This window comes from Filicampus tigris, chromosome 9 (assembly GCF_054856515.1).
Source record: "Filicampus tigris isolate MCC_2025a chromosome 9, RoL_Ftig_1.0, whole genome shotgun sequence".
NCBI lineage: Eukaryota > Metazoa > Chordata > Actinopteri > Syngnathiformes > Syngnathidae > Filicampus > Filicampus tigris.
This window is the reverse complement of record NC_141225.1, coordinates 19,717,327-19,730,880: the sequence shown is the minus strand read 5'-3', so window position 1 is coordinate 19,730,880 and position 13,554 is coordinate 19,717,327. Positions and strand designations below refer to the sequence as shown.

General features: G+C 40.8%; 2 protein-coding genes and 1 pseudogene across 2 annotated transcripts; all 3 read left to right on the top strand.

Moving 5' to 3' along the window:
* Positions 1–1,959: 1,959 nt before the first annotated feature.
* Positions 1,960–8,184, top strand: LOC147142453 (purine nucleoside phosphorylase-like). The gene is made up of 8 exons (XM_086040625.1): positions 1,960–2,174; positions 2,995–3,514; positions 4,504–4,667; positions 4,744–4,847; positions 6,726–6,901; positions 6,984–7,174; positions 7,346–7,425; positions 7,762–8,184. Exons 2-8 carry the CDS (start codon positions 3,429–3,431, stop codon positions 7,921–7,923), a joined length of 963 nt encoding a protein of 320 aa, XP_085896751.1. The 5' UTR covers positions 1,960–2,174; positions 2,995–3,428; the 3' UTR covers positions 7,924–8,184.
* Positions 8,185–8,634: 450 nt separating this feature from the next.
* Positions 8,635–9,643, top strand: LOC147142452 (B9 domain-containing protein 2 pseudogene; annotated as a pseudogene).
* A 1,806-nt stretch (positions 9,644–11,449) lies between these two features.
* Positions 11,450–13,334, top strand: hesx1 (HESX homeobox 1). Its single transcript, XM_086041788.1, has 4 exons — positions 11,450–11,937; positions 12,593–12,726; positions 12,805–12,906; positions 13,002–13,334. The coding sequence occupies exons 1-4, from the start codon at positions 11,811–11,813 to the stop codon at positions 13,146–13,148; spliced, it is 510 nt and encodes a 169-aa protein (XP_085897914.1). The 5' UTR covers positions 11,450–11,810; the 3' UTR covers positions 13,149–13,334.
* Positions 13,335–13,554: the final 220 nt, after the last annotated feature.

Below are 13,554 nucleotides of genomic sequence, written 5' to 3'. Positions count from 1 at the left end.
GGGGAAGTTAGGGGAAGTTAGGGTTTAAAATAAGGGTTAGGGTTTCAAGCTAGGGTTTCATTGTCAGGTTTCATGCCTTGGTTGGGGGTTTTAAGTAAGGGTTAGGGTTCCAGATTAGGGTTTTCATTTCAGTGTTTCAATTGATAGTGTTGTTATTTTATTTCCTATTATTTCATTCTTTGACTACAACAAATGCTCCCATATTGTTATTCTAATTCATTGGACATTTAATTCATTCAGTACCAGACATTTTCAGACCCTCTTTTACCCTAACGATTGAAAAATATCTTAACATATATATAAAAATATATAAAATATATGGACTATGAAAAGACAAATAAATATTTCCTTGGCACTGAATGAGTTAATGACAACGTGAGGACGACGTGAGGCTTTGACATGCTTGTTCACTAAGACTGAATGCTGACTGCTCACAACACGTCCAGCAATCCCAAATGCCTCATCGAGTGACACACATGGTTCGCATTGTTCACATTGTGACCGACATGAGGCCCAAATAAGAAGAATTCAAAATGGAAACCATTATGTGACGGCACCGTTTAAAGGTCAAGAGCTCGTTTTTTTTAATTGTCATTGACAGCCACGAAAAATGCTTTTTATGGAAAACAATTGTGTGGCTGGGAAAACGTCTAATGTTCACATGCAAGTGTGAATATCAAGTGAGTGTCAACATTTTACCGCTATGGATGAAACTAAACACGAAATGATGTTGAAAGATATTTATTATCTCTATAAGAAACAAATGGCACTACGGTTTCAAAAAGTAACGTTTGAAACTAGGGTTATGGTTTCAAATTGGGGTTTAAAACAAGGGTTATGGTTTTAAAGCCTGTGTCAGGGGTTAAAACAAAGGTTAGGTTTAGACTAGTGGAGGAACGTAGAATATATTATTGTAGAAAACTATTTTGTGTTGACTTAACAAAGGGAGAAGTCAACATATTTTTTTAAGGATATGTTCTATGCAGGCCCACTAGTTGAAACAAGGCAATATGATTCATATGAAATATGAGTTAAGCAGCATAATCCACCCATTTTCAGCCATCTCAGGGGAGGCCATTTTGTCACTTCTGTCGCCTGAAAAGGACATCACAGACCCGAAGGGCTCAAATAACGACCAATCACGGCTCAGAAGGCTAAAAAGGGGTGTATTTTTCTGCTTAACTCTTATTCCACAAACGCAATATTTATAGGAATGCCTTGTTTCTACCAGTGCGGCTGCATAGAACATATTCTTGATAAAAGTATGTTTGGGTTGACGTCCCTTTAAGTGTGTCTGTTTCGGCCTGGTGGACATTCAAAACCAAGATGGCATAGAAAAATAGTTACATTTATTTTATTTATTTATTTTATAAGTGTCGCGTACCATTATTAATCAAATTATGTGCAAAAGGCCCTTATATAATGTACATCAATGAAATGTATCATTGACATTACAAACAAGGATGCTCACTGGTAAACAATGCGTTTTCCATTTACCGGTACATAAACTGTTAACGTTTCTCATTTTCCGTAAATGTCAAACATGTGCTTCCCTTCATCTTTTTCTCTTCTCTTTCTTTTTTCTCCCCGAGGCGATGCCTTCAATTTCCACATAACCGCCTACAGTGCTCTGCTCATTAAGATGATAATCAGCTTCCTTGTGGGCCTATTACTACACTCCTTCAAATATATCAAAACCCTATTGACACATTGTTTGAATAACACACGCGCGTACAGTTTTGGAAATTAAAACCCAATTCGGCGTTAACATGCGTTGAACGGATTTGACTTTGCGGCGTTTTTCTTTGTCGTTTGAGCGTGAGACGTTTGAGGTCAGCTTGGCGTCAGGTCAGCTGATCACAGCAGCATGTGCAGTGCGTTAGCGCGTTAGCAGTCATAAGACGGCCGCAATCCCATCCCAGATGTCTCTCGTTAGCCTGCCCTTGGCACATGCTGCCAATCCAGCTGATCATCACGCCGCAAGATAGGAAGTGAAGGGAGGCTAACATGCTAACAGGTTTTTCGGGGGGGGAGGACGTCGGAGCACGTGGTACCGAGTACTCCGACACACCTGCAAACTCCGCCACCGAGCTGGGATTTGCACACCAAGCCTCAGGCGGATGTGCTACCCACTAGCGCGACGTGCCGCCTGGAGATACGGCATACAGACAAAAGTATGCGGATCCATGGGATTTGGGTTTTAAATTATGGTATCGAACAAGGGTTAGGGTTTCAGTTTAGGGTTTCACGCCTGTGTTGGGGTTTTGAAATTATGGTTCTTCAAGTTAGGGTTTGGAAGTAAGGTTTCAAATTGAATTTCAAGGAAGGGATAGGTTTTCAGGATAGGGTTTGTAATTAGCATTTCACCTCTGTGTTCAGGTTTCAAATCAGGGTTTGTGTGTGAAGTTAGGGTAGATTTAGATTTCACGCCAGATTTGAGGTTTCAAGTTAGGGGTTTCAAATCTGGGTAAAAGCTTCAAATAAGGGTTAGGGTTTCAAATTACGGTTTTAAGGCAGGAGTTTCAAGTTTCACCACGCCAGAGCGGGGGGTTCAATTAAGTTTCAAAACTTGTTAGGGCTTTAAGTTAGGGTTCCCAATTAGGATTTGATGTCTGTGTTAGGTTTTCAAATGAGGTTTTGGAGGTGTGGGTAAGGATTTCAAAGAACAGTTTCAAGATAGGGTTACGTTTTCAAGATAGTGTTTCAAATTAGGCGTTCTCGTCTGGATTAGGGTTTCAAATCTAGGTTATAGCTTGAATTTAATTTTTCAAACCCGGGTAGTGATTTCAAATGTATGATCTCAAGCCAGCGTTAGGACTCCAATTTTATGATGGGGTTTCAAATTAAGGTTTTAAAACAGAGTTAGAGTTTCAAATTAGGGTTTTGAGTTTTCAGTTAGAGCATCAGGCCAGGGCTAGAGTTTCAAATTAAGGTTTCAAAACAAAATTAGGGCTTCAATTTGGCTCTTGTAATACCGGTTTGAATTCTTCTCAGGCTTTCCCGTGCGGAGTTTGCGTGGTCTCCCTGTGTGCTACGATCGCCGGCGACCATTCCAAGCTCAGTTGCATGCGATTGACGCCAGCTCACACGCTACCCCAAAAAAGAAAATCCCTCCGCTGATGCTTACTTTTTTATTTCCACTAACAAGTTATGAAAGAAATCATATTTCGCCGAACCGCAATACTGTATTGATACATGCATACATCGATCTGGCAAATTGATAAGTACTATCAAGATTCTTATCATTCCTTTTGCGTGTCTGCGTGAGTAAATTAAGTAAATCTGTAGTAAAACCACAACACAATCCCACACTCTCATTTAGATAGGGACACACACGCACACACACACACACACACAGCCTTCATTCATTGGTTGGCGCTGATGAATGGATAGCTTGTTGGCCAATCAGACGCATGTGACTCATTTATATGGAGGCTGATGGGAACGAGCCTCACACACACACGCGCACACACACTCAAGCCTCGCCCATCATGCACAGCAAAGAGCAGATCAGGTAAGAGAAAACTGTTTTTTTTTTTTTTTAATCATATTTTTCATCATCATTTCCACCATTGGGTTCAATTGTGAATCATGTGTTCAACAATGTGTTAACAGTAATATGAAATACTTCAGCATCAAAGTGTGATTCTAAGCCAGCGTTAGGGTTTCAAGACTAGGTTAGGGTTTTCAAGTTTAAGTTGGTGTTTCAAGACAGGATTTGGGTTTCAAAACAAGGCTTCGAGTTTGATATTAGGGTTTGAAGCCAGGGTTATGGCGTCAAAATGGGGTTTCAAACCAAGTTTAGGTTTGCAAATTAGGGTTTCAAGCAAGGGGTAAGATTTCAAAGTAGGGTATCAAGCCAGATTGAGGGTTTCCATGTTAAGATTTCAAGACAGGGTCAGAGTTTTTAAATGATACTTTTAAGTCAGTGTTAGGATCTCAAGCTGTGTTTGGTTTTCAATGGTTTGAAGATGGGGTTGATGTTTCAAGTCAGGGTTAGTTTTTCAAAGGTTGTAAAACAGGATTTCGGTTTCAAACAAGTGTTAGTTTCAATTTAGGGTTCCAAGGCATGTTTTGGGCTGTTAAGACTAGACTCAGGTATCAAATAATGATTTTAGGACACAGTTAGGGTTTCAAATCACGATTTGAATCTAGGAATTTATGAGCATTTGAACGGAGGGTTTTGAGATAGGGTTAGGGTTTCAAATTGGGGTTGAGCCTACTTTGGCAAAGTAAGGAGTGCAAAGTATAGATATCTCTTTTCAAAGGTAGGGAGTAAAATACATACATACACACACATATATATATATATATATATATATATATATATATATATATATATATATATGTATATGTATATATGTTTATATATATATATGTATATATGTATATATGTGTATGTATGTTTATATGTATATCTTTATATGTATATGTCCAGGGATTCTTACCGTGTTGAAACAATTAATCGAACCTTCCCTCCCTCCACGTTGGTGTCTGTGTCAGCCATGACGAATACCAGAAGACGGCGGACTGGCTGAAGTCTCAGACCAAACATCGCCCCCAAGTGGCCATCATCTGCGGTTCGGGCTTGGGCATTCTAGCCGATGCCCTCAAGTGCCAAGATTCCTTCCCCTATGCTGACATTCCTGGTTTCCCACAGAGCACGGGTAAACACAGATAGTGGGTGAAGCGGGTAATTTTGAGTTGTTGTGTTTTGATGACGTCGCCTTTGTCGCCTCGCAGTTCAAGGTCACGCTGGCCGGCTGGTTTTCGGGGAGCTGAAGGGGAAAACGTGCGTGTGCATGCAGGGGCGATTCCACATGTATGAAGGGCACTCATTATGCAAGGTAATGCGATGCGCTCATCGAAATACAACCTGCATTCATTAAGCAGCTTGCTATCTTGATGTTTTGCTGAGAATTGGAGCCTGTTTTACTGCCTCGCCTACCCCCGTTGCTATCCAAAAACAAAAGAGAGGCTTTCATTCATAATCCTCTTTGTTGTCATGAATGTTTTTTTTTTTCAAACATTTTTCATGACAGGGTTAGGGTTTCAAATTATTTGCTTGGTTGGAATTTCAAACCAGGGTTTAAATTTCAAATTTGGGTTTTGAGCCAGGACTATGGTTTGAAATGAAGATTTGAAGTTTTTTTGCTTTTTTTAAACAGGGGTTAGGGATTCAAATATTGATTTCAAGCCAGGGTTAGGGTTTCAAAGTCCAGTTTCAAGATAGGGTTAGGGTTTCAAATTACATGATTGGTTAGGGTTCCAAATAAGGATAAGGGTGTTCAGGTCATGGTCAGGGTTTTTAAGTTAGAGTTCACATTGGGGTTTCAACCCTGGAGTAAATGTTCAGATGTTAAATTTTGGGTTTCAAGACCGGGTTGAAGTTTCAAATTAGGGTTATGATTTCAAGTTACAGTTTCAGGACAGGGTTAGGGTTTCAAAGGAGTACAAGAGTTTCAAAATACAGTCTCAAGTTAAGCATAGAAACGAAAAGTAGAGTTTAAAAAAAAAAAAGAAAAGAACGAAAAATGTCTAGAAGTGTGGAAAATTGACTTAATTACCACAAAATATTTTTGTTAGGTCAATGATGTGACTCACACTTCAACATGACCGCAAAACGTTTGCACAACAAACGTGATTGTGATGCTAAACCGCTAATGCTAATGTGTCACCTGAGTCTATTACAAAACTGTGTGTGTGTGTGTGTGTGTGTGTGTGTGTGTGTGTGGAGGGGGGGGGGGTCTTGTGTGTGTTTTGGTCACATGCCACATTTTTGCTGAGAATTCAATGCAACTATTGTACTCTCCCCGTGTGAAGCTGATTGGCTTCCAAGTCGTTGTCAACTCATTTCAAAACTATTTGGCCTATCTGGGAAATTATATCATGTGGGCTCAAGCTGTCGCCATCATACACACACACATATTATGCATTGTTTAATTATTATATCATATGTAATCCCAAACATATATGTTTAAAATAAAATCATAGTCAATGTTCTGCACACCTCGAATGCACTATGCCGCTAGCGTCAGGCCAAAACCTCATAAGTCACATTTTGGTGAATTTCATCTTTTTCCAAAAATCTGTACTAACTGCTCAGTCCACACACGTGGGTGTTATTTTTACACATTACTGACCAATCTAAAGTGTTGAAAATGACTTTTTCTCTCTTTCTTGATGCAATGCTAATGGTTGAACAATCTTGCCATTTTTGGGGTCGCCTGAAAAGTGACTATTTTGGAGGTCCAATCATATTTAATTGCCTGTGTACTTTTACTGCATCATATTTACATGTCTGCGCACCTCTAAGGTACCTTATTGGTCTACACACCACTGATGTACCATATTAAATGGTCTACATACCTCGAATGTACCATATTTACTAGCCTATAAACCATATTTACATCATGTTCATTGTTTAGAAGACATTTAATGGTAAATATGGTACATATAGTGTAGCATATGAACATGTTCTGCGCACTTCTGATAATTGACTCCCCACCCATAATTCCCCTTATTTAACTCATACACCATAACGGCATACCTTTAATGTACCATTCAAATCATATTTGTTGTCTGTACACAACTAATGTAGCATACTGTAAAATGTTCCATGCACTTCTAATAATGATCTACCCACCTTTTGATGTACGTTTTTTTATAATGCATCATATTCAAATGTCCACGCCGCTCTAATGCGCCATATTTGTGTCCTTCAGACCACGTTTCCGGTGCGAGTATTCAAGCTGCTGGGCGTAGAGACTTTGATCGTGACCAACGCTGCCGGCTCATTGGCTGATGGCCTGCGCCCCGGTGACATCATGATCATCAAGGACCACATCAACTTCCCCGGCTTGGTGGGTCTGAACCCTCTGAACGGACCCAACGACGACAAGTGAGGCGGACGTGGACCGGCTCGGGCAATCTCGGTCCTGGGTGTTTTCTTGCTGACGTGTTTTTTTTTTTTTTTTTTAAAGGTTCGGGCCACGTTTCCCGGCTATGTCGGGATGCTACGATAAAGGTCTGCGTTCCCTGGCCATGGAGATTGTAAAGCAGATGGGCGTGGCCAACCTCACGCAGGAGGGCGTGTACGCCATGGTGGGGGGACCCACTTTTGAATCCATCGCTGAGGCCAGACTGCTGCATCGACTGGGCGTGGACGCCGTCGGTATGGCGCACATTTAGATTTTCTGAATTTAATTATCCGTGCACCTTTTAACGTACGATATTTAAATCATAATCAAGGATCTCATACCATTTCATTTTTAATGGTGATCGTTACATCCTATTAAATGACGGGTTCAACGCGCCAAACATGCATGTTGTCATCCGTTTCCAGGCATGAGTACTGCCCCTGAGGTTATCATAGCAACCCATTGCGGCTTGAGAGTCTTTGGCCTATCGCTCATCACCAACAAGGTAAACGCACACATACAAACAACAATGTAGGCCTTTAAGTTGCACCACATTATTCTATTTGATATGTCTATACGGGGCATTTAAGTACCTGTAGTACTTTGAGATTCTATGGCAGGAGTGGGTAAATCCAGTCCTTGAGGCCCACTCTCCTGCATGTTTTCGATGTTTCTCTCCTCCAACACACCTATAATTCGAATGATCAGCTCTTCAGAAACCTGATAACCATTCTGATCATTTGAATCAGGTGCGTTGGAGGAGGGGAAACATCTAAAATATATTATTATTGTTATTATCCATCCATTTTCTGAACCGCTAATATCTGTGTGCTTGTGTCAGGTGGTGAAGAGTTACGAGGACCCGGAGAGCGTGGACCACCAGGGCGTTCTGGAGGTGGGCCGACAGCGCTCACATACGCTGCAGCAGCTCGTGACCGAACTGGTCGCCAGGATGGAAATCAACAACAACATCAGCAGCAGCAGCAACAATAACACTCTTTAAAAGGAGACACCATTTTGTTTTTTGTATGAATGTGACGTACGTTACAGCTAACTTCTTTTTATAATCAACTTGTCACTATGTTATTTGAACCAAAATATTTATAGAATATAATGTGGTGCTATATAAATTGCAAGCGTTAAGTAAATATGTATTATTATCCAGCTATCCATTTTTTATTATTATGGTAAACTTAAATATTGTGGGGGTTTTGTACATAGTCCTTCCCTTTCTGATCCGCTTCATAATCTAGATAAAAAACATTGCCAAGCCACCGGTGTCGCTTCTGTCTGCATTACAGTGTGTGTGTGTGTTTGTGTGGGTAGTAAATACTTAACATTTTTACACATGACAAAGAAAAACTCTGTAGAAAACTATGAAAAAGTAAGTAAATTTTATTTGGATAGCTCTTTTTAGACAGGGCTCATTAATAATAATGCATCAGATTCATAATGCCCAAAAAACTTAATATACAACACAACATTATATAGTCCAAATGTACACAAGTGTACATGGAGTCATCAGGAAAAACATATTACGATAATAAACAAATACAGGGTAGTCATAAATCTACTGTATTTAAAATTTAAGTAAAAATGTGATTTACAAGCAAATGAAAAGAAATAAAACGGAAAATGAAGACTAGAATAGAAAGATGAGTATGCAATTGCACACTCCCGGCTGAAGGTTGCGCTAAATTTAGCATATGGGTTTGTCTTTGCGCTAAAGAAGAAATGGACACTGCATATTTCATCCTGGTCGTGGTCTTATAGGCAAGTTATTAATTCTCCACCCAAGTCATGCCTCGAATTTCTTCAATATAACCATAAATATCACTTGCTATTAACGTGATGCGATACGCATTCTTTTTTGGTGCGTTTAAGGGCTTGATCGAGGTATTAGTGTAGCAATAATCGCCTGACAATAACAATTAGGGGTAAATACGTTTACCAGTAGATGTAAACTGCGATGCTAAGCTAATAGCTATAGCTAGTATATATGAGTATTTTGGGGTGAAAATGGCGGAGCTTCACATTATCGGCCAGCTCGTCGGAGCCAGCAGTTTCCCCCACAACAGCCTCTTTTGCAAATGGGGACTCCACGCGGGTGGAGCGTGGCGTCTCCTCTCAGGCTCCAGGCAGGGCCAGACTCAGGTGGACAACCCCCAGACGGGAAACACGGCGTACTGGAGCCACCCCATCGACGTCCATTATGCCACCAAGGGGCTCCAAGGCTGGCCCAAGCTTCACCTCCAGGTGTGGCACCAGGACTCGTTCGGCCGCTGCCAACTGCTCGGGTACGGCTACAGTCACGTCCCCTCCAGCCCTGGGCACCACCGAATCAGCTGTGCCACCTGGAGGCCGCTCGGCTCGTGGCGGGAGCAGCTGTCGCAAATGTTCGTCGGCGGAGGGCCGCAACTCCGCAGCCCGGACATCATTTACAGCGGGGCGGATAGATACAGGCTGCACACCGAGGCCATGGGGACCGTGGAACTGGAGCTTGGCGTCATTATGAGAAACTTTGACAAATATGGAGTGGATAGTTAACAAGAAAAGAACATTGGACTAAATCGTTAGGGGATGTAAATTTCTAGATTTTTCTACTTTGACTCAAAAGTTTGGTGTTTATTTTGTGATTTGAATAATATACAAGATGTTGGCTGCTGCTCATTGGGGTCATTCCATATAGGCTACTGTCCAGTGAAATAAAAAGGTAATACGTATACGCACATTTTCTCAAGCAATCATCACCAAGGGCTAAAATATAGTTTGGGTCAAAAGTAGGTACAGAATACACATTTTTTTAACTACTCCAAATATTTCAGGAAGGAAATTAAGATGTATGAGGGTTCACTGCTACCTTTAGGGTCAACACACTCACTAAGCCTCACCTAGACTTGAACTTAGGTTGACCGTGTCCTGGGAACGTAAACCCAGGCTATAAACCCTAACTCAAAACCTGAACACAGACTACACACCCTGATTTAACACCTGAACACAGACTAGAGGCCCTAACTTTAAACGTGGACTCAGACTGGAAATCCCAATTTAACACCTGAACCCAGGCTAGAGGCCTTAACTTGAAACCTGAATCCAGTCTAGGAACCATGACTTAAAACCTGATCTGAACTGTGCCTCAAGATCCTATTTGAAAACTCTAATCCTGGCTGGGAGCCATATTTTCAAACCCTAATCTGAACCCTGGCAAAAAAATAGCCCTCTAAATTGAAACCTAACCTTGCAAGGTGAACCTTGACTAGAAACATGAACTCTGGCTAGAAACAATTACTGTATAATCAGGACTATAAACCCTAATTCAAATTCCTGGTTAGGAACCCTCATCTAAACTCTTACCCTGTCTTGATACCTTACTTTGAAACCCTAAATGTTCAATATATGTTCCAAAATTCTAATTAAAAGTATTCTTGCTCCAAAATTCATCAAGAGTCAACTCCTCTGCTTGTCCAGCCCAGCTTTCCTCCTTATCACTGGTGGTGAGGATTAAATAAACAAGTGTGCTTGTTGGTTTAAATCTGCTCCGGGCCTTCATTAGGAACTAATCTGCCCCTGAAAAGATTATTTCACTCCCCTATGCTTCACGCTGCATTCACATGCTACGGGGCTTCATCAGCATGACAACGTGGTGCAAATTAGCCTAATAGCATTAGCGCGTCCCACTGGATCGTTCGTATTGGCCGTCATTAACACTGAACTTATTTGTTGATTTTAATTGTGCAGGAGTGTTACTTCTGTTAAGATGTATTTAATGCTCCTACTGCTTTATTTGGTCATTTCTACCTCCTGTTTTTGTTTACTTCCCATTGGCTTAATGGGGACTCTCAGACCAAGTTGGAATTGAGCAACCTTTTGTGGATAAAGGACTTTGACTTGGATCTGCGGCGAGTTTCCTGCATGTTTGTGCTATTTGACAAGAAGGAGTACTAAGTAACGTAGCCGCCCTATGCTTGTCAGAAGTATTCAAAAGGTAGCATTTTACTTTACATGCTGCTTATGATCAACTTTTTGTGGACAAAGGACTTTGATTTGGATCCTCTCTGCCTGGTCTTATGTGGTAGTAAAAGTAGAGTATGTAAAAATGTAGATTGCTACATTGGCTTTGCTAGTCTGACTAGGGGGCTGTCACATACCGTACTTGTCACTTGTAATCAAAAAGGTAGAAAGCAATTGTATATGTTCATAATGGGCATCTTCTTTACATCTATTTGTGTAATGTTGTGATATAACTGATAAACTGGAAAATGGAAAAATGTAGGTGGTGTGAAAATTTGTGATGATCGCCTGTTGCAAACTGAGACAAAATTATTTATTTAGTATTTAGACTTTTTTTGTAACTTTTGTTGGTGTCGTGTGGTGAGATTTTTCTAAATAAAAATAAAAAACATGTACATTTGCTCAATTAAGGTTGAGAAACACTGTTATTTAACTACACAAAATAGTGTGGAAGTGACCCCTCCAACAAGACTACTGTACTTTTCATTTAGTTTAAAACGGAACAAAAGTAGATTAGCATCCCCCCGTGTAGTCGCGACATTAGTTTGTTGAACTAAGCCCACTAAGAATGCAAATGTGTTGTCTTTCAAACACACTCACACTCGCCAGATTAGCCGGAACCTCCAGGGAATCTCATTCACATGGAAACAAACGCGTCTTCATTCTCATTGGTAGCCAATGTCATTAAATCCTTCCCCTTCCATTTAAACGTGAGGCACGTCATCAGGATTTCCTCACACCTTCCTCATCGTCAAGACGCCAGGAGCTTGTCATTTGGAGAATATCGTGCGCTGATAAAAAAAAAAGAAATACAATGAAGTCAGAATAGCATCGGTGTAATAGCGTTTTCTTGTCATACTAATTATCGGCTCCATCGCCATGGCCTCAGCTGTGGTTCCTGTAACAGAAAATTTGTCAGTGTTTTCCATCGAGCGCATTTTGGGTTTGGAGGGCAAACAAGCAGGAAGAGGTGTGAAACTCCACCGACCTTGGGACCAGACAGCAGGTGGGTGAAGAATGTCTCGCACTGATATCCAGGAAACCTGTAATATTTCACACAGAACCCAGCAAAGTCCGTTATTACTTCAGCAAAACAACATTCTGTTAAAGATACTTTTCTGACAGAAACGCTGGTGAGAAGTCATGGTTTTGGGGAATTTATTCCCGTATATTATTATGTGTGTGGATGTTCGATTTTTTTGTCCAAAAAGATTTCAGCCTTTAAGTGTCGCCATGTAATTCTAATCTGCACAGGGCCTTCAGACTCGGTGGTGCTGGGGCATGTAACGGCAAAGCAAGATAGCATAATTTATATACAGTAGTACTATAATATTAACAGACACAAGGTAACTCACAGATCAACAAAAGCCACACAATTTAATCCACTTTTTTATTTGACAATGTAGGCCTATTCGTGTAAACAAGGCCAGAGACCCCATCAGGTTGGTTTATGCCAGGCTCAACTGAGGGTTGGGAGCCAAAATGGTTCCCTAAATTAAAAATTTGAAGGCCACCAATGGTCCGAATAAAATCCGTAAATTCACATATTGTGTGTTTTATCATTAGTTTATGACGGTACAATTTCACATTACGGTAATGTATTTCATTTTAGTAATAAAACGAAAATTGAATGAGCATGCGTTTTTACTGTTTTCTTGCAGAGGTGGAATCAGATGAGGAGATCAAAGCTTGCCATCAACAACATGATCGCAATCCTTCCTGCTTGAGCTTTCAGACTCCGACGCCCAGCTGGTACGTCGGACGCCGACCTCGAACTGCCTTCAACGACAGACAAGTAATTAGTGACTCCATAAGTAACCTGCGAGTATTGATCTTAGATTGTCTTAATCACGTTTGTATGTGTATCGGGCAGGTGAATGTGCTGGAAGCAGTGTTTCAGGTCAACTGTTATCCAGGCATCCAACTGAGGGAACATTTGGCAGGGAGGTTGGATCTGGATGAGGACCGTATACAGGTTTGGACCACACGCACACAAACACGTACACGTACACACACATGCACTCACAGAATATTCAAAAAGCAACTCGTTTTTGTTGTTTTATGCTGTAGATTTGGTTTCAGAACCGACGGGCCAAACTAAGACGATGCCTCAGAGAAAGGCGACTGAGAATGGTTCAGTCAGCTGTGGCTCATCTTCGGATGAAGGTCAATGGTCAGTCGGGGAGGGATGGCCTGCAGGCCGAAGTTGAGGAATGACATTTTTCCATGAATCCAGCCATGCGTCCCCCCCATCCATGTACAAAATACATAATTGTAGTCTTTCTAAGTGTTGTGTGATCAGCATGATTAAAATGTTTACACCTTATCAATTTGGGGTATATTTCTCTGCACTGGATCAGTGTGTGTGTACGTATGTGAATATTGTGTTTCTGGTTTCTGAGCTATACACGATTAAAGTTGAAGAAAGTAACAATTCATAAAAATCAGTGCAATCACTTGTGATGTCCTTGTTTGAAATGAAGTTGTTCTGATGTATCAGTGTATGTTTTTAGTAGTTCAAAGTGGGAAAATAAAACAATTGGCGTCATGATACTCGGACATCAATGGAGGTATTATTTATTATTTGTTTAACATTTGATGAATATTCATTATGTTTTAAAGT